Below are 20,050 nucleotides of genomic sequence, written 5' to 3'. Positions count from 1 at the left end.
GTTAATAATCACATGGCATCTAGCATATAGGTCTGAAACAGTTCCTCAATACAAATCTTAGGAATCTGAAACACAAAAGGGTAACTGAATAAGGTTACAAGTTATAGAAAACTAAAAGCCTAGATTTCCTTCTAACACTTAGGGCATACTTTGCCTGAAAAGTTAAAAAGTAAAGAGCCCATAAAAACCCTTAACTAATGAGGACACAAGTACTAACCTAGAAATCAGTGATCAAGTAGTCTATGTTCTAGTCCTTTACTCATGTTGTTCTACCCATCAACCTCTGCCATACTTCAAGGTTCAGATACTCAATAACAAAATATTACCTCTTCACCATAGCTTCCCTCTCTCCCTATACTACCTTTCCCCACTCTGGGCACACACAGTAAGATGTTTTTTCCATAAAGAGTTTCCAGTGATATATAAGGATCCAAGACAAGAACTAAATTAACCCTCCTAGAAAGAGCCCAGTTTTCCTCTTTTAGCACCCCAGCTTTGGGTTACGGCCCAATCCAGAAAAGCTACCTGGTATAAACAAAAGAATGGGGGTATCTACTCTCTGCCCTATTCTGGAAAAGTGATTCCCTGCTCCTCAATTAGGAATTTTATAATTTCGTAGGCTTCTTTTGCAAATCACCCTACCAAAAGCTCTTACAAATATGTTTTATTAGGAAAAGCTATTCAATATCAAACTCAATGAAAAGGACTATTTAGAAAGTATAAATTAACTTAGTTATCTGTGTTCTACACCACTGACAAGTTTAGAAACCAAACATTAAATCTTACACTAGTAACTGTAATATTATAAGCAATACTGCCCTCACTAATTAGCTTCCAGCAATAAGTAAACCAATAAATTCTACCCTATTCCAAGTTAAAGATTCTATAGCGCCCATTTAAAAAAGTAGTCTGGGCAGGAAACAAACAAATACTCAATTCAGAGGCAGCATTATCCCAAACGCCAAACCAACAGAACATGTAGAAAAAGAAACAAGTCTGGAGTCATTGAGATTTTGAATCTATCTTTCTAATTACATAAAAAATATTTTATTAGTGTTTTGTTTTGTCCCTACCCCTATCACCAGGAAAGGAGAGGAACAAGAGGAAGAAAAACTGAAATTTCTGCTCATAAAAGAGTGTGCTGATTCGGTATCAACAGAAAGCAGCATTACATGAAGGTTTTATATTTTAGACATCATATGAAAATATCTTTTTTTAGTTTTCATTACTAATATCAAGGACTAAATCAACTACTAAACATAAGAAATATCTCTAACAACTGTTGAAATCAGCAAAACACGCCCAATATCTTAGAACTTTAAAATGACTAAAGGCAAAACTTTTGTTTTAAAAGTTTTTTTGTTTTGCTTTTTAAGTTTAAAACCATACTCTCAGAATACACCCACTGAACTAAATATGCTGTCCTGTACATAAAGTCATGTACAATGCTCAGTTTCTTTCAGAGTCAGAAAACTGAAATAAAGCAGTTACAGTGCATTCACTACCCATTTAGTATTTAAACCAAGTAATTACTAGATCTTGTAAAAAAACTTCTGAGGCACGAAATGCTATCAACTCTTTTACTTTTAGCTTACAAAAATACAGAGATTAAAAATTACTTAAGATCACAATCAGATTAATAATCAGGCTTTGAAATATGGAATCTTACCTGTTACACCATCACCATTTTATAGAAATATTATTAAATTTCCAGAGTTTGGAAAAAGCTAAAAATCAATTCTATTTCCCTTTTTAAAGGTACTTTATGTATTCAGTAAGTCTCAAAGATGAAACTAAAACATTAAGAAGCATATTTTCAAAATTTCTACCTTAACAGCTGCTCCTCTGTCTTCAAAATGAACAAATGCATAATCTTTCAACTTCTTCACTCTTTCAAGTTTTCCAAATTCGGAAAATGACTTCTCCAATATTTCTTCTGTCACTGTAGTAGCCAAATTTCTCACAAATAAAACTTTCACCTAATATCAACAAATATACAACATTGGTACTGGCCACTTCATTTTAGTTGAAGTCTTAAATAAGTATTTTTTCCTTTCTTCATGGCATAGGCTTTTCTGCTATAAAACATTAAGTGCAAAAACAAATGTCATAGAAATGAGAAGCTGCCAAGAAAATGATTCTGATATTACTTACCAATTTATATAAGCTGTTGGTTCCTGTCCTTACAATTAAACTACCTCACATTAGAATCTGGATCTTTGCGAAACCAATATATAACTACCACTAAACTAGATTAATAATACCACAGCTACCCCAAAAACAACAAGATTTTTCTGTTTCTTTTCTCCCCATGGAATTCTATAAGCTGATTCTAAAGTTTATATGAAAAAATAAGAAAAGCTATGGGTAGGCAATGGAGAATAAGCCCCCAAATTAGAGACTAGGTATGGGAAATACATGGGAACACTGTAATTTCCACATATTTTTTCCATAAACCTATAACTACTCTTTAAAAAAATGAACTTAAAGACTAGCACTACCAAATAAAAAGAAACTATAAAGCTTAAATAATTGAATCAGTAGTCTTATTAGAAGAATAACTAGATAAACAATAAGACAGATTAGGCAGTCCAGAAATAAGCCTAAAAACATGATAAAAGTTTAAAGGCCTTTAGTGATACAACTCTATTTGAAATCAGACAACTTTTTTTAAAGAAAGTACCAGAGATTGAACCCAGGCCCTCATGGATGGGAAGCAGTCGCTCAACCACTGAGCTACACATCCAATCCCCAATGAGAGGTGGTTTTATCGTTTGGTTGGTTTTTACGCAGTACCGGGGATCAAACAATTAACTTCATTTGCTCCTCCAGATAGAATTTTAATAAATCGGAGAACTGGGTAACTATCTGGAAGAATATAAAAGTTGGATCCATACCTCACACTATACAATAGGATAAACTTCAAATAGATTGAAAATTTAAATGGAAACGGGAAAACGAAGAAAGTATTAATATTAGAAAAAAATAACTTGGAATGGGGGAAGCCCTTGTGATTAAAATCCACAAACCACAGAAAAGTGATAAATTCAATCACTAAAAATAAATTTCTACATGGAAAAAAATTTTCACAAGCAAAATCCAAAGAATGACAAACTTGGAAAAAAATTTGCAACATATCACAAAGAGCCCTTCTCTTTTCTATCTAAAGCTCCAGAAAATAAGAAAAACTGAATTGAAAAATAGGCAAAATTCATAAATATATAGCTCATACACACACAAAATGAAATACAAATAAATAGGGTCCTTAAAAACTCAGTACTCATACACACTAAGAAAAATAAATTATAATGGCCCTGGGATACCATCCATTATCAGAATGGCAAAATCCAAAAGCCTGAACACACACTATTTTGTCAAAAATGGGGAAAATTGGTCTCTTATATTTTGCTGGTGGGAGTACAAAACAGTACACCTCCTATAAAAGGGAATACGGTAACATCTTAATAATTAATCCTTTATCCTTTGGCCCATAATTCTACCCCTGAAAGTCTATCCTACAGAAATATCTACACTTATTCCAACTGACAGGATATAAGCTCACTTATTACAGCAATATAAGAACAAAAGATAAGGGAAGCGGACTTGGCCCAGTGGTTAGGGCGTCCGCCTACCACATGGGAGATCCACGGTTCAAACCCCGGGCCTCCTTGACTCGTATGGAGCTGACCCACGTGCAGTGCTGATGTGCCCAAGGAGTGCCCTGCCACGCAGGGGTGCCCCCACGTAAGGGAGCCCCACGTGCAAAGATTGCGCCCCGTAAGGAGAGCCGCCCAGCGCGAAAGTGCAGCCTGCCCAAGAATGGCGCCGCACACATGAAGAGCTGACGCAGCAAGATGACGCAACAAAAAGAAACACAGATTCCCATGCCGCTGACAACAACAGAAGCAGACAAAAAGAACATACAGCAGAGAACAGACAACTGGGGTGGGGGGGAAGGGGAAAGAAATAAATAAAATAAAAATCTTAAAAAAAAAAAAGATAAAAACAACTCAATGTCCAGCTGGTTGAAAATTCTATGGTAATATGCAAAATGTACAATTAAAATTCTGCCATAAAAAAATGAGGAAGATCACCATGAGCTAATATGGAGAGATCGCAAAGATACAATGTTTGTTGGTAAGACACATTTTTCCCCCATTTTTACATTTCTGAAATAAGGATTAGCTTACAGTCAATGTGATAAGCAAGCATTAGGTCAGAGTTTACTTGGCAGCATTTTAAAAATTCCTTAATGTACATGTACCAACAGTGTATTTCCTTAGGGCTGATGAAGTAGAATGGTGAATAAAGCAAATGCAGATCAGTGCTACTAGCAACCATTCATGTAAGAGGTAAGGAAATAAACATATACACATATCTGCTTGTATTTGCCTAAGGCAACACTAAAAGGATAAACCGGAAACTATTAAAAAGAGATGTCTGTAGGCGACAAAGGAGATAAGGTAGACAGGGATAGGGGTAGAAGTGGGATCTCTCTGTCTATACTTTTCTCTATCATTTCTTTTTTCTTTTTTCAGAAAAAGCAGCATAACCTTTATTTAGTGATACAATAGGTGAAAAATTTTTAATCTGAAATTTTACTAATACAATAATTTGTTTATCTAGGTAATTTAATCAAATGTGTGCTTCTTTAAAAATACACTTGGGTAAGGGAAAAAAAATAAAATAAATCTTTAAAAAAATACACTTTAGGGAAATGGATGTGGATCAAGCAATTGGGCTCCACAGCTGGCCCGGGAGGCAAGATGGCCCACGCGTAGTGCTGCCCTACACGGGAGTGCTGGTCTGTGCAGAGAGCTGGCGCAGGAAGATGATGCAACAAAAAGAGAAAGAGAGGAGAGATAATAAGAGACAAAGCAGACTAGGGAGTTGAGGAGGCGCAAGAGAACAATCACCTCTCTCCTCCAGAAGGTCCCAGGATTGGTTCCTGGAGCCATCTAAAGAGAAGACAAGCAGACACAAGAACACACAGCGAATGGACACAGAGAGCAGACAATGGAGGAAGGGGTGATAAATAAAATCTTTTTTAAAAAAATAAATTTTAGGAACCCTAAAATTAATATTAGAGATATGTTTCCTGGTAATACATTATTTAACTTTCTGTAATTAGAGAAAAAGTTTTTTCTTTTTATTCTGACAGAATGTACTATATCTATCTTCCAAAACCAGAGCACTTACAAGTTTCTAATTTATGCACTTCATTGTTCAAATCGAAAACTGAACATCTTCCAAGTAGCCACACTAACAGTCCTACTAAAAATACATTCTTGAGGAGTAGAGTGGCGAGGTTGGGGATATGTATATGGGAACCTCTTGCGTTTTTTAATGTAACATTTTTTGAGATGTATATATCTTCAAAAAAATACAATTTAGGGAAACGGACTTTGGCCCAGTGGTTGGGGCATCCGTCTACCACATGGGAGGTCCGCGGTTCAAACCCCGGGCCTCCTTGACCCGTGTGGAGCTGGCCATGCGCAGTGCTGATGCGCGCAAGGAGTGCCGTGCCACGCAAGGGTGTCCCCCGCGTGGGGGAGCCCCACGCGCAAGGAGTGCGCCCGTGAGGAGAGCCGCCCAGCGTGAAAAGAGGGAGCAGCCTGCCCAGGAATGGCGCCGCCCACACTTCCCGTGCCGCTGACGACAACAGAAGCGGACAAAGAAACAAGACGCAGCAAACAGACACCAAGAACAGACAACCAGGGGAGGGGGGGAAATTAAATAAATAAATAAATCTTTAAAAAAAAAAAAATTTAAAACAACTGAACAGGCTGTTGCCTCTAACAAAGTGCTGTATGAGGGAAGCGGACTTGGCCCAATGGATAGGGCATCCGCCTACCACATGGGAGGTTGGCGGTTCAAACCCCAGGGCCTCCTTGACCCATGTGGAGCTGGCCCATGCACAGTGCTGATGTGTGCAAGGAGTGCCGTGCCACACAGGGGTGTCCCCCGCGTAGGAGAGCCCCACGCGCAAGGAGTGCACCCCTTGAGGAGAGCCGCCCAGGGCGAAAGAAGGTGCAGCCTGCCCAAGAATGGCACTGCACACACAGAGAGCTGACACACAAGATGATGCAACAAAAAGAAACACAGATTCCTGGTGCCACTGATAAGGATAGAAGTAGTCACAGAAGAACACACAGTGAATGGACACAGAGAGAAGACAACTGGGGGGTGGGAGAAAAATAAATAAAAAATAAATCTTTAAAAAAAAAGTGCTGTATGAATAAAAAGCTCAATTTGCACAGTCACAATTGTATTAGGTAAAAAAGAATATGGAGTAAAAATAAAGATAAAAAACTAGGGCTAATTAGATTTCCAGTTCCCTTCCTGGACAAATATCTATTCAAGAAATAGGAGAAAACATACTGAGTACTCCTAAGAGCCTTTCTGTTTCAAATCCACTGGATCTGCTCTGCTTAACTTAAAGATGTCTTTGCCTACAAAGTCTTTACCATACTACTATAAACCAGGGCTCTTCTCCAAACTTGCCTCATCAGAATCTTTAATAAAGGCTTGAGAAAAATGACTTCTCAGTCAAGGAGAATCCAACCAATAATTCATGGCCACCCACAGAGTTGTGAGTTGCTTTGGGAAGGGCAGACACACATACCAAAGCACTAAAAAACTCACTAAAAGCAGTGATGCAACTATGGTCTATTCCTTCAGCCTCAGGAGTCATCCAGATGAAAGCCTAAGAACCAGGATTCAAGGCACCACCAGGCAAAGATTCTGGCAATATAAGTACAGGGCTGCTGAGGAGGAAACTGAAAGCTATCCACACCTTGTCTTACATATTTTCCCACTACCAGGTAACAACAAGCATGGCAACCCTTTGCTTTTCTTCATAGGGACAAACTCCCAATAATTTTTTTATATTATTCATTTTTTAAAAAAAGAAAAGCTAACAGAGAAAACTTACAGATAAATATGAATAAAGTATAATTCATAGCCATAGAATAAAAGCTGTAATAGGATCAATGCAGATTTATAATTCAGAATCTTGAAAACATTACACTCAACAAGACCTTGTCTTTTTCACTCTGTATCTTCTTGGTGCCTAGTACTGAACAAATATTCAGTGTGTGCTGAATAACTAATTGAATGGATTTCATTTTAGCTCCTTTTGCTCATTTAGTATGAAGCAAAAGAAAGGGTTAATGGAAATTCCGGGAATGAAAGTAGGCTATTAACTTTAGTGTTAAAGCAATTCCTTGCCTCAACAGTTAAAAGTCAAGAGCTAAAAATTATTCTTCCTTAAATCTGTCAAAAATCTCATCTTTATTCCGAGTATAGAATTCAAATGATAACACCAACCCCAGCCCAAACGAATGTATTTACCTTAGCCATGACTTCTGGATCTGGTTCTTCCACAGGGTCAGCCCATTCAACTGTAACTACATTTCCCCAGACTTTTACTTTTCCACTCATCAGCCGGCGTCTGGCTTGTGCTGCTGACTTGTGATCCTCATATTCAAGGAAGCAGAACCCCCGATTCTTCTTTTTGTCATCGGGTTGATGATAGAGAATAACGTCCACCAAACCCTCTGTTAAACCAACAGCCAGATATATAAGCCAAAAGCATCCACCACACACCTAGCGACTAGGCAGACATAAATCCACTTGCCGAAGAACAAAAAAAAAATTACTGAAGCAGCCGCAAAGTGATTCACTGATTACTGAGCAGATAATAAGATCAGCATTTTAGATATGGAGAATGAAACAGTATTTTATGTTCCCTTTTAATTTGGGAGGTTCTGAAATATACGTAGACAGTCCAACTACTGCATTCTGACATATAACGTTCTCCAGTGTTCTAGAATGCCTAATATAATTTTAACAATACCTTATAATTTATTAGAACACTATCAAGGAACTTGGTTAGGGGTTGAATTGTGTCCTGGAAAAAGAAATGGTCAAGCCCTACCTAACCCCTGATCCTGTGACTTTGACCTTATTTGGAAATAAGGTCTTTGAAGATGTGATTGGTTGGGATAAGGTCAAAATGGATTAGGGTAGGCCCTAATCTGACTGGTGTCCACATAAGAAGGGGAGATTTGGGTACAGACAGACAAACAGAGGAAGAACACCATACAATGACTATAAGGCAAAGAACACCAGGGACTGCCAGCAAGCCACTCCCAAAAACCAAAAGAATGGAACAGATTCTTCCCTACAGACTTCAGAGAAAGTGTGGCTCTGCTGTCACCTTGACTTGAGATTTCTAGCCTCCAGAACTATGAGAGAATATATTTATTTTAAGTCACTTAGTTTGTGATACTTGGTTACTGTAGGAAACCAAGGCACACTAAAGATCAAGTTATCAATATGAATCTAAGAGAACTATGATTCGGTAACAGTCATGTACAAAATCTTCCTTGGATCTAACTTAAGAAGTTACTCTTTTTACCAAGAATGAAAGTGATTCCTAAATATTTTAGTCCCCTCTCTTTCTGTGGCCTTATGAATGCTTAAGTTTTAAATTCTATTTCTAGCCTAGACCTCTTTGAGATACCGGTATATCTACTTGCTTGACATGTACTCACTGATATCTCAGACATTTCAAATTTAACATGCCCAAAACTCTACCACCATTCCCAAAATGTCTTCCCTAAGACTTCCTTACCTAATCTATCTAATAAATAGTAACACCTACCCAGTTCTCAAGCCAGAAAGCAAGGAATCATTCTTGAGTTCTCCTTTATTTCATTTCCCCAAAATAATTCCAAACCCACATACTTTCCATCTCCACTGCTATCACCTTAATCTAATCTTCTATCTGAACTACACTGACAGGCCCAATTAATTTATCAGCTTCTACTTGTGAGCTGTCTCCAAGCCATCATTCCATATAGGAGTAATATTCTATAAATACAAATCAGATGTTATTCCCTGCTTAAAACCTTCAAATACCCTCTCATTATACTTTGAATAAAATCCAACCTCTATATAGTCTACAAAAGTCCCATCTGCTTTTAGAACCTCATTCTAACTTTCTTTTAACAATACTGGCCTTCTTTCAGCTACTTTAATTTATCAAGTTCTTTCTTGCCTCAGAGCCTTGTCATGTGTTGCTCTCACTTGGTTCCCTTTACTCTTTGTATGGATTGCTACATCCTCATTCTTCAGGTCTTGGTTTAAATGTCACCTAAGAAAAGCATTCCTTGACCCTCATATCCAAAGCAGGGATAGTAGCTATTCTCTAGCTGATTTTTATCCCGTATTTCCCCTTCACAACACTAACCACAATGTACAAATATTTAATTTTTTTGTCTTCTCTTCTTTCCCAGCATGTAGGCTCTGTGAGAGTAGAGAAAACAGCTTTTATTCAATATTGTATCCCAGCACATAACATAATGCCCAGCACTTGACACCTGAAAAACATTTATGCTGAAGGAATGAACAAGGAGACAGAAAGGAGCTGGTGGGTAATAAAAAGCAAGAGGTCTAAGATCTGTGCTAATAAAGGTTTGTTACCAACATAATTATGACAGGTAGTAGAGCAGTGATTACAAAGTGGGATGCAAACAAAATCGGGATTTCAGAGTGGATTGAATTTCTAGTAATAAGATCTAGAATGTGATCTGGATGTGGAAGAACTGAAGTAATGGACTGGAGATGAGGGGTTAACAGAATGAAAAGTCTAGAGTACTGGACAGTTCATATACATGAACGTTAAAGGCACTAAGAATAAATCAAGACTCTTTTTTTTCCCCCAAGACTTACTCTTAAGAATAAGGAAGACTGTGAGCCACAGGCAACCTTCTGAGAAGGTAAAACCAGAGGAGCAATATATGACAGCTTCAAGGAATGGGAGAGGATAGTATGTAAAGGAATAGTGGTGGTAATGGCCTAAAATAAAAAATGTTTTTTAACTGTAGGTACCAATAATGGACTTCAATCAGCATTTTTTTAAAAATGAAATAGAACAGGAAATATCAAAATAAATCATTTGTATTATGGGAAAGTATGGTTTCATAAAACTTTGAGTTATAAACAAATGTATAGTCAGTTGTGATATAAAAAGTACTTCTCAGACAAAGTCCAGGAATTGAGAATTGGAAAATTTGAAAAATCTGTTCTAGCCAAGGCAAGATAAGGGGGAAGATAAGAACCCTCATTCCCCTCAGCCCTAAAGTACAGGGATTATCGAGGAATAAAAGCCTTCACTTGACAACTATGGAGTTAAGGTTCTGAGAAAAACCTGGATAAAACTGAAGCAAAGAAGTGAAGGGAACATTCCAGGAAACTGAGGATATGAGGCAACTTGCTTAGATCAAACCACTAAAAAGCAGAAGGGAGGCAATTTAGACAAAGGAGATTTGAATTCTAAGATTAATATTCCCCTCCCCCCTTTACACTAAGAAATAATGACAATTTCCCCAAAACTAATCTGTAAATTTATTTTTGTTTTACCTGTGACTTTACTGAATTCTTCCAGAATGTTTTCTTTAGTTTTATTCTTCGGAATTGATCCAACAAAAAGCCTGTTGTTTGCCACAGAAATGCACACTCCAAGGTGTTTACCAGGACGAATTTCATAGCTGTCACACTGCAAGGAATAAAAGAACGAAAGACACCCCACAACCACCCCAAACTCAGGACAAGTGATCTTAATCTATAAAATTCAGCAATTTAAGGCCAAACTGTCTCTGCTTCATGGATTCACCAAGTTTCCTTGTGACTGCCATAATACAAATTTGTATTTTTAACTTCACTGTATAGTCTTTCATTTTAGTTTGGTTTTATTGACTTTCACTGCCCTTCCACACTTAAATGACTTATTTGCTTTATTTTTTAAAAAATATTACATTTCATATTTCAATTTTATCTATCTTAAAATTTCCAGAGAATTTCAGAAAAAGTACCCAAAACTGACCATTCAAAGGTCCTTGGAGATGAAACAAGATAAAGGTAAGCCACAGGCAAAATAACAACATATGAAAATCAACAACTATAACTTATATCAATGCAAAACAAATTTGAAATTTCACAATCTACACAAAGGACAGAACTCAAATATATAAAGTTTTAAATTACATATTAAACACAATACTTTCAAAATTATATAAAACGATAGAGCAAAAATGGGGGTAATGGGAACTACATACTTTTATGTATTTTCTCTGTAAACCTAGAACTGTTCTAAAACTAAGGTTTATTATTATTTTTTTAAATCACTAGGGTGGTGCTTGATTCCTTGAAAAACTTTAGCTTAAGCTTTAACATTACTTATTCATCAATATATTAAAAGCTCTGACTCAAATAAAAAAATTACTTTGCCAAAAAAGGGTAAATGAAGCTTTGAAAATTTTCAATAGTAAACAAATAAATTGGAAGGAAAAGTCCATAATGAAAACTAAAATCTGGGTCAAGCTAAGAGCCAAAATAATTCTGAAACCACTAATAAAATTAGAAGCCTTGGTGAAAGAGGTGGTCACCCGTTCTAGAGGAATCAGAACTAGACTGTGAGGCCCTTGGATGTCTGGCAAAAGAGTATGCCAAAAAACAATGACATTATTTTAAGTTACTGAAGCTAATTATCTTAATACAGAGAAGAGAAGATATGCTTAATTTGCAGAACTTTGTTTCTACAACTATAAAGTGAACACAAAGAAAGGCCATTTAGAGATGGAAATTACTAGAAGATGATTGGCTACAAAATGGTAGAAAAGAGAAAAAAGTTAAAGAATGTTATAGAATGAAAGGACACAAGGGTCTGGAAATAAAAAGATAGAACTAAGAACAAAAGCACAACTAGAATATAAATTAATTGTATGATTAAGCTAAGACAAAAATAAAACAAAAGCCCAAAAGAAAAATAAAAAAGATTCAAAATCATTTTCCTGAGTTGTGTTCTAAAAGTCACTGTTGCCCATTTATGGTCCCAAAAACTTCAAACTCTTAAGTTTAACAGCAGGGACTGATATTATTCTTACCTATAACCAAAAGATAAGAGAAATGCAAAAGCCAAATAGTCTAATGAAATTTTTGATATTAATCAACTTAATGATAACATATTAGAATCATGGGAGACCTTCTATGTAACATATATTTCTTGGTATTTTTATTTCTTTCTGCTTCAATTACCCAAAAAAATAAAGCTAGGATCACTCAGGCAATATAAAGATATTCAAAACAAAAAATAAAGAAAAGGGAAAGCGGACTTGGCCCAGTGGTTAGGGTGTCCATCTACTAAATGGGAGGTCTGCAGTTCAAACCCTGGCTTCCTTGACCCGTGTGCAGCTGGCCCATGCGCAGCGCTGATGGTGCGCAAAGAGTGCCGTGCCACAGAGGGGTGTCCTCGCGTAGGGGAGCCCCATACACAAGGAGTGCACCCCATAAGGAGAGCTACCCAGCGCGAAACAAAGCTGAGCCTGCCCAGGAATGGCACCCCACACATGGAGAGCTGATACAATGACGCAGCAAAAAGAGATATACATTCCCGTGCCGCTGACAACAGAAGTGGAGCAAAAAGAACACGCAGCAAAATGGACACAGAGAACAGACAACTAGGGCAGGGAGAAGAGGAGAGAAATAAATAAATCTTTAAAAAAAAGAAGAAAACGAAAATTATTAATTGCAAACATTTTAAAATTGAGATTGAGGCCCTTGAATGACTCTTAGAGAGTGACTATGTCTCTCACATACCAGTTTAACAGCTTCCTGTGCAGCTTCCTTTCCACAGAAGGTAATAAACGCATACCCTCTGTTCTGACCAGACAGTGGATCCATCATAAGACGAAGATCCCAAATGGGACCAGCCTTCTCAAAAAGGGGCACCAACTCATCTTCATATAAATCTCTTGGTATCTTACCTACAAAGACCTGAAATGAAATTTCTTTATTAGAATTCAAACATAAGCATTTGATTTTTAAGCCATAAAACCTAACTGCTCTCCCCCCTTTTAATGCAATGGGAGGAAGAGAAAAAAAAAAGGATAGAGATAATTAAATGTGCCTGGGAAAAGAGACAATTTGATTAGCTGAGTCTTATGTTGACTTGGGAGAGTTAATCCTAATTTTATTATAATGACTCTGGAGTCAAAAACATCGAACATTATTCTATGCTCAACAATGGAAACTGATTAGCACGCAAAATTTGTACTAAAGACTCTACTTATATAGTATAATGTCTTCTCATAAAAAAACAGAATAAAGAGCACATATCATCATGAAAATATGTTCACATTTTTCCAAAAACAGTGATTAAATGAAAGATTGCCACAGCATTCTCCAAGTTTTCTGAACACTAAAAATCTTTACTACTTAAATCAGCAACCTCAGTATTTTTCAGAAACTCCAGTGCTCCAATCTATTTCTCTTTCAGGATAGCCTTTAAAACTTTTTATTGCAGTAATAAATGCACAACTCAATTTCCCATTTTAATCTTTTCAAACATACAATTCAATGGCCTACATTATATGCACAACCAGGATATTACTTTTTTTAAGGATATTATTTTTTACAGATTTTATTATTCCCCACCCCGTTTACACTTGCTGTGCCTGTTCATCTTCTTTTTGTGTCTTTAGGAGGCACCAAGAACTGAACCAGGGACCTCTGACGTGGGAGGGAGGCACTTAATCACTTAAGCCACTTCCATTTCCCATTTTACTGTCTTTTGTTTTTTGTTTATTTGTTCTTAGGAGGTACTAGGGATTGAACCCAGGACCTCATACATGGGAAGCAGGTACTCAAACCACTGAGCTACACCCATACCCCTCATTGTTTTTTTTCTTCTTGTGTCTCACTGCACGATGTTGTTGAGTCAGCTATGCCATACTTGCCAGTCACACCAACTCACTGTCATCTTTAGGAGGTACTGTGAAGCAAACCACAGACCTCCCATGTGGTAGGCAGAAGCTCAATCACTTGAACCACATCCACTTCTCTTAAAGATATTATATATATAAGATTTAATTATTTCTCTCCCCCCCTCCATCCCGGCTGTCTGTTTTGTGTGTTTCTTTTGCTGAGTCTTCTTTGTCCACTTCTGTTGTTGTCAGCGGCACAAGAATTGTGTTTCTTTTTGTTGCATCATCTTGTTGTGTCAGCTCTCTGTGTGGGCGGCACCATTCTCAGGCAGGCTACACTTTCTTTCACACTGGGCGGCTCTCCCTATGGGGCACACTCCTTGTGCGTGGGGCTCCCCTACGCAGGGGGCACTCCCACGTGGCATGGCACTCCTTGCGCGCATCAGCACCGCACATGGGCCAGCTCCACACGGGTCAAGGAGGCCCAGGGTTTGAACCGCAGACCTCCCATGTGGTAGACGGACGCCCTAACCACTGGGCTAAATCCGCTTCCCTAGGATATTATATTTTAAGGTATGAAAAAAATTCTCCACCATTTGAAGAGTTTGTGCTCTATCTTTAATTACAAAATTATTTAAGTAGGATCAATTATACAGTAATTTACAATTAGTCAGAAAACCTCAAGTAAATATAATATCAGACTACAATTTTCTTTGAGCTTGCACAATGTCAGCAATATTAAGAACAAACAGATGTGGCTCAACTGGTCTCCCGGCTACAACATAAGAAGTCCAGGGTTTGATGGCCAGGGCCTCCTGGTGAGCGCAAACTAGCCCACGTGGCAAGCTTGCCCACAGAGATTGCCGGCCCATAGGGGAAAGTCACCCCGCGCAGGACTGCCAGCCAACGCTGAGAGCTGGCACAGCAAGATGATGCAACAAGAGACACAGAGGAAAGAAAATAAGAAGATGAAGCAGAACAGAAAGTTGAGGTGGCCTAAGAGACTAATTGCCTCTCCCCCACTCAGAAGGTCCCAGGTTCAGTTCCCAGAGCCACCTAATGAGAATACAAGCAGATACAAAGGAACACACAGCGAATGGTAAGAGAGCAGACAACGGGGGAGACGGAGGGGGAAGCTTATAAATAAAATAAACCTTTGTAAAAAATCCAATCTTTTATTTAAAAATATTTGCAATCCATATAGTCTTAAATTTAGTATTTATTTGAAAGATGACTCTTCCAGTGAAACTTACCTTCATCAAACTGCACATTGTGAAAAAATACTCTGAACCACAGGTAACAATGTAATAATAGCAAGCAAAGGATGCAAAAATTACTGGATACTAAACTTCCTGAAGTTAAGATCTGTAACAGCTGTGCTATCTTGACACAATCCTTTCCAACACAATCAGATTTACCTTTACTGCTGCCTGATAAAACTTTAGGTTTGACCTAAAAAGCTCGTAGCATGATTCCCACACAACTACTATTCCAATTCTCTATCTTCTTAAACAACCCCAATCCTCATTCACAAAGCCCCATTCTAAGGAGAGCATCACCTGAGGTCAATGATTTCCTCATATTCTTTCCTCACCCTTAAAAAGCTTTCCCAATATCCACCCTGACTTCTTTCCTTCCTATCTCAGAGAGAGATTTACCTCCTCTCCTTAACCTTAATAAATAATCCAATTCTTCTTACCTCCTTTATGCAGAAATAACTGCAAACCTTTATTCCTTCAACTCTTTCCTTTTGTTCAACACATCCTTTCCTTCCCAATGGTTCCTTACTAACTTCAAACATGCCCTAACTACCCATAAAAAATAAAAGTAGAAAAAAAATTCAGCTTATATTACATACCTTTCCTTTCACTTATGCAGCCACCATTTTTAACACATCTATTATATATACTTGTACTGTGAAAGCTACAGAGAAGTAAAGTAAAACATCTAAGACAAGGAGTATCCCTGTAGAAACATCTTTCTAATGAAAACTCAATCTAAAAAGTACTTTGCCCCTTGCTCTCTTTAAGTCCCTAAAATTGGCTTCTTCCTCTACCATTAAACTATGTACCCAGATGTCAGTAATGGACTTTTTTTTTTAAATCACAACCCCCACCCTTGTCTGCTGTGTCCATTCGCCGTACATTCTTCTGTGTCTGCTTGTCTCTCTTTAGGCAGCACCAGGAACAGATCCTGGGACCTTCTGGAGTGGGAGAGAGGTGCTCAATTTCTTACACCACCTCAGCTCCCTGGTCTGCTACAGCTCTTATTGTCTCTCCTCTGTGTCTCTTTTTGTTGTGTCATCTTGCTGTGCCAGCTTCCGCTCACGCCACTTGCCACACAGGCCAGCTTGCCTTCACCGGGAAGACCTGGGAATAGAACTCTGACATCCCTTATGGTAGACAGGAGCCCAATCACTTGAGTCACATCCGCTTCCCACTAATGGACTACTAATACCCAAATTCAAAACTCTGATTTTTTTTGCTCAAGCAGTTTTAATTCAAAAATATGAAATTATTCCCTCACTTTAAAAAGTATCTCCTAAATTCTTGTTTTTAAAAATAAATTTCCCAACAAATAAAAAACAAAAATTTCCCAACATAATAAAACAGTTTAACTTATAGTTCCAGATAATGCACATGTAAATTTAAGCAAACAAAAATGATTTATCTGGAAATCCTGTAAGTACTTTATATAACTGCCTAACTGCTCAAAGTTTCCTTTTCGGCAACTACCCCTCTGCTATGGTAAATAATGCTAAAGAAACATTTCAAACCATTTAACTTAATCCTGCTAATTGAGACCCATTGTCTAGTTTCTTTATATCTTTTTATTGAAAACAGCACTGAACACTAAATGTTCAGCTTTACAATAAACAAATAATCTCCCTAAACCTCTAAATATTAAACAGCTATAGGGCTCAAACATCAAACCTTTTCTTTATCTCACATGTTCCCTTAGTGACTGCATCCAAATTTCTGGTTTTTAAATACCAACTAGATGCTGATGCCGCCCACATTTAAAATCTCCAGTCAGCCTGAACTTCAGGCTCATATAAGCAACTGCTCACTCAACAGCTCCACTTGGATGCCTAAGAAACATCAAACTTACAATAACGTTTTGGTTTTTTTTTTTAAACACTCTAACTTGTCCCTCTCCAGTATTTCTTCATTTCAGTATGGGCAACTCTATTCTTCTAGCTCCTCAGGTCAAAAACCTCAAAGCCATTCCTGACTCCTTTCTCTCATGCCCCCATATCCAATCTGTCAACAAATCGTGTTATATATGCCTTCAAAATATCCAGAATCTGACCATTTTTCACCAGCTTCAGCTACACCACCCTGTGTATCAACCCTATAAATGAGCACTCATTAGCAGGAAACAGCACTAAAAGAAAGCCACTAACAAAAGGTGTCCTAAAGGTGGATGTGAGTGAGGGGGAGAGGGTGGGATATATGGGAATCCCCCTGTATTTTTGATGTATCATTTATGCAATCTAAAGCTTCTTTAAAAATAAAAAAATAAACTTTAAAATGTGTCCTGAAGCAACAAATACACAAGAATAACTGATATTAATTTTCAATTGTGTGGCTAAGATCTCTGGCCTAGCCTGACAATATATTTTTGAATCTAAGCATTTTTTTTAAAGGTTTATTTTATTTCTCTCCCCTTCTGCCCCCTTGTCTGCTCTCTGTGTCCATTCACTGTGTGTTCTTCTGTGTCTGCCTGAATTCTTGTCAAGTGGCACCGGGAAACTGTCACGTTTTTTGTTGCATCATCTTGCTACGTCAGCTCTCCGTGTGTGCGGCACCACTCCTGGGTGGGCTGCGCTTTTATCGCGCAGGGCAGCTCTCCTAGCACGTGGGACACCCCCACGTGGGGGACAGCCCCATGTGGCACGGCACTCCTTGCGCATGGGCCAGCTCACTACACGGGTCAGGAGGCCCTGGGTTTCGAACCCTGGACCCTCCATATGGTAGGTGGACGCTCTATCAGTTGAGTCACAACCACTTCCCCTAAGCATTTTTAAACTGTCTGGAAAGCAAATTCAGCTTTATATTGTTTTCATTAATATAATGCAATGTGCTTAATAAAAATACATCTTTCATCATCTTTCTTTTTTCCCTACGCATTATAAATATATATAAAACAAAGAAAGAGCACATGCAATGAGTGGCAAGATAAAAATATATTTGACACAGCTAAATGAAGAAACTAAATGTCTACTACTTATATAACAGTTGTGCCTATATTTTAGAATTAATACTGGTCTGTCTCATTAAACAAACTTGGTAAGAAAAATGAGTATTTTCCTTACTTAGGAAATTTAATGATTAATCACTTACAGAAAGGATCCACAAGAGCGGTATCATTTGAATATTAACACCCAACTTACAGAATTTTTCGTAAGACTACTTTGTTCATTATAAAAGAAACACCAACAAATCTGTAGTCAGTAAAGTCCCTAACATTACAGTCATTGGGGTCCATGAAGAAACAAGCCATGTATCAAAAATGCAAGTGTATCTGAGAAACAGGATGGGTTCACTTCAAGATAATTTGTTAGGACCTAAAAAGAATTTTAAGGTTATGTAGGGCTGGGGAAGGATAGAGGGATTGAGAGGTAACTGCCGGGGGGGTGTAAAGTTTTTCTTTTTGGAATAATGAAATTGTTCTAAAATTTTGTGTGGTGATGAATACACAACACCGTGATTATACTAAAAGTCTTTGTACACTTTGGATAGATTGTATGGTATATGACTATATCTCAATAAAGCTGCTTTAAAAAAAAAAAAAAAACTAAAAAGAAACAGTATTCACAAACTAATATTGCCCCCCAACCCGCATCCCAGCACAGGACATGACTCCTGGGGATTGGCTTCCCTGGCACTGAGGAATTATTACCAAGCACCAACTAGAGATACCATTTTGAAAAAGACCTTGACCGAAAGGGGTAAATATTAAATACAAAAGAGATTTTATGACTATGAGATTTCAAAGTGAGTCCAGAAATCACTCTAAAAGTTACTGGCTGCCACAGTGAACAATGCCTCAAGCAGCGGTGCTCCTGAGGGCTCTGAAGACATCTAGACATGACAGGCAGGGCAGACAACCCCAGGAAATCAGCACCCTGTTGGTGGGCCTCACCTTAGAATATATGTTAACTTATCTCCCCAACATAACAGAGTAAGACTCATTTACAATTTTCCTACACGTGGTTCTTCTGCCCCTTTTTCTTGAACGTATAATTAGCACTCTACCCGTTAAATATATGTCCCAGAGACTTAAATCTTTGGTCACATGTTTGTTGAGCTGAATCTCAGCAGAGTAGGAACTAGCACCTACTCTCCATTTCACTGGACTCAACCAAGACAACTAACAAAATGATGATGGACAATGCCCTTCCCAAAAAAAACAGAGTATATACAACTGCAAGAAAGACAGTTCCATCCATTGGCCCCACGGGATGTAAGCCCCCTCTCAATCAGAAGCAGAGTGGGCATCATCATCCCCAAATCCTCAAGACTGAGGACTTTTATGGAGGGAATGCAACTAATGGACCAAAGTAGAATTGCTATTATTCTAATAATGGAAGAACTTGTTAACACTGATATAAAGGCATGATCACCAGAGGTTGCAGGGAGGAAGAGGGAAGAATAGATTTAACACGGCCATTCTGGGACATTGGAATTGTTCTGGATGATACCACAATGCCAGATCCAGGCCATTACACATTTTGTCAAAACCTATAAAATTGTACAGTGCAAAGTGTAACCATAATGTAAAGTACAGATCATAATAGCAATGCTTCAATATATGTTCTTTGATTGTAACAAATGTACCGCACTAGTCAAAGATGTTATTAATGGGGAAATTTAAGGAGGGGGGTAGGGTATATGGGAATTCAGTGTAATTTTTATGTAATCTAAAAAAAACTAACAAAGTCACACAACTATGGCCAGTTAAGTCCAGTTGATTTTTGACAACAGCACCAAGACCATAGGGAAACAAGAGTCTCTTCAACAAATGGTAACAGGGCATGCAAAAAATGAATTTGCAACCCTCCCTCTCACCACATACAGAAATTAATTCAAAATATATCAATGTCCTAATTTTTAATAGCCAAATAATAAAACCCTTACAAGAAAGCAAAGGAAATATCATCAGGATCTTGTTTTGGGCAATGGATTTTTAAATTTTACACAAAAAGCTCAAGCAATGAAAGAAAACTGATTAAAAGTAGACCATCGAAATTAAAAACATGTGCAAAAGAGAAAGTA

The 20,050-nt window shown here is 37.8% G+C and overlaps 1 protein-coding gene across 3 annotated transcripts in view; it reads right to left on the bottom strand.

The window, feature by feature from the left end:
- The window catches only part of HNRNPR (heterogeneous nuclear ribonucleoprotein R), a 38,360-nt gene that overhangs the window by 1,911 nt on the left and 16,399 nt on the right, over positions 1-20,050 (bottom strand). For all 3 annotated transcript variants that reach the window (XM_058304137.2, XM_058304138.2, XM_058304139.2), the window contains 4 exons: positions 12,664-12,840; positions 10,429-10,564; positions 7,354-7,559; positions 1,830-1,979 (listed from right to left, as the gene is read on the bottom strand). In XM_058304137.2, the coding sequence (XP_058160120.1) occupies positions 1,830-1,979; positions 7,354-7,559; positions 10,429-10,564; positions 12,664-12,840 (669 nt within the window). The remainder of the gene's footprint in view (positions 1-1,829; positions 1,980-7,353; positions 7,560-10,428; positions 10,565-12,663; positions 12,841-20,050) is intronic.

The sequence above is a fragment of the Dasypus novemcinctus genome, chromosome 9 (assembly GCF_030445035.2).
Source record: "Dasypus novemcinctus isolate mDasNov1 chromosome 9, mDasNov1.1.hap2, whole genome shotgun sequence".
Lineage (NCBI taxonomy): Eukaryota > Metazoa > Chordata > Mammalia > Cingulata > Dasypodidae > Dasypus > Dasypus novemcinctus.
Note: the sequence above shows the minus strand (reverse complement) of the source record. Positions and strands in the feature narration are given on the sequence as shown.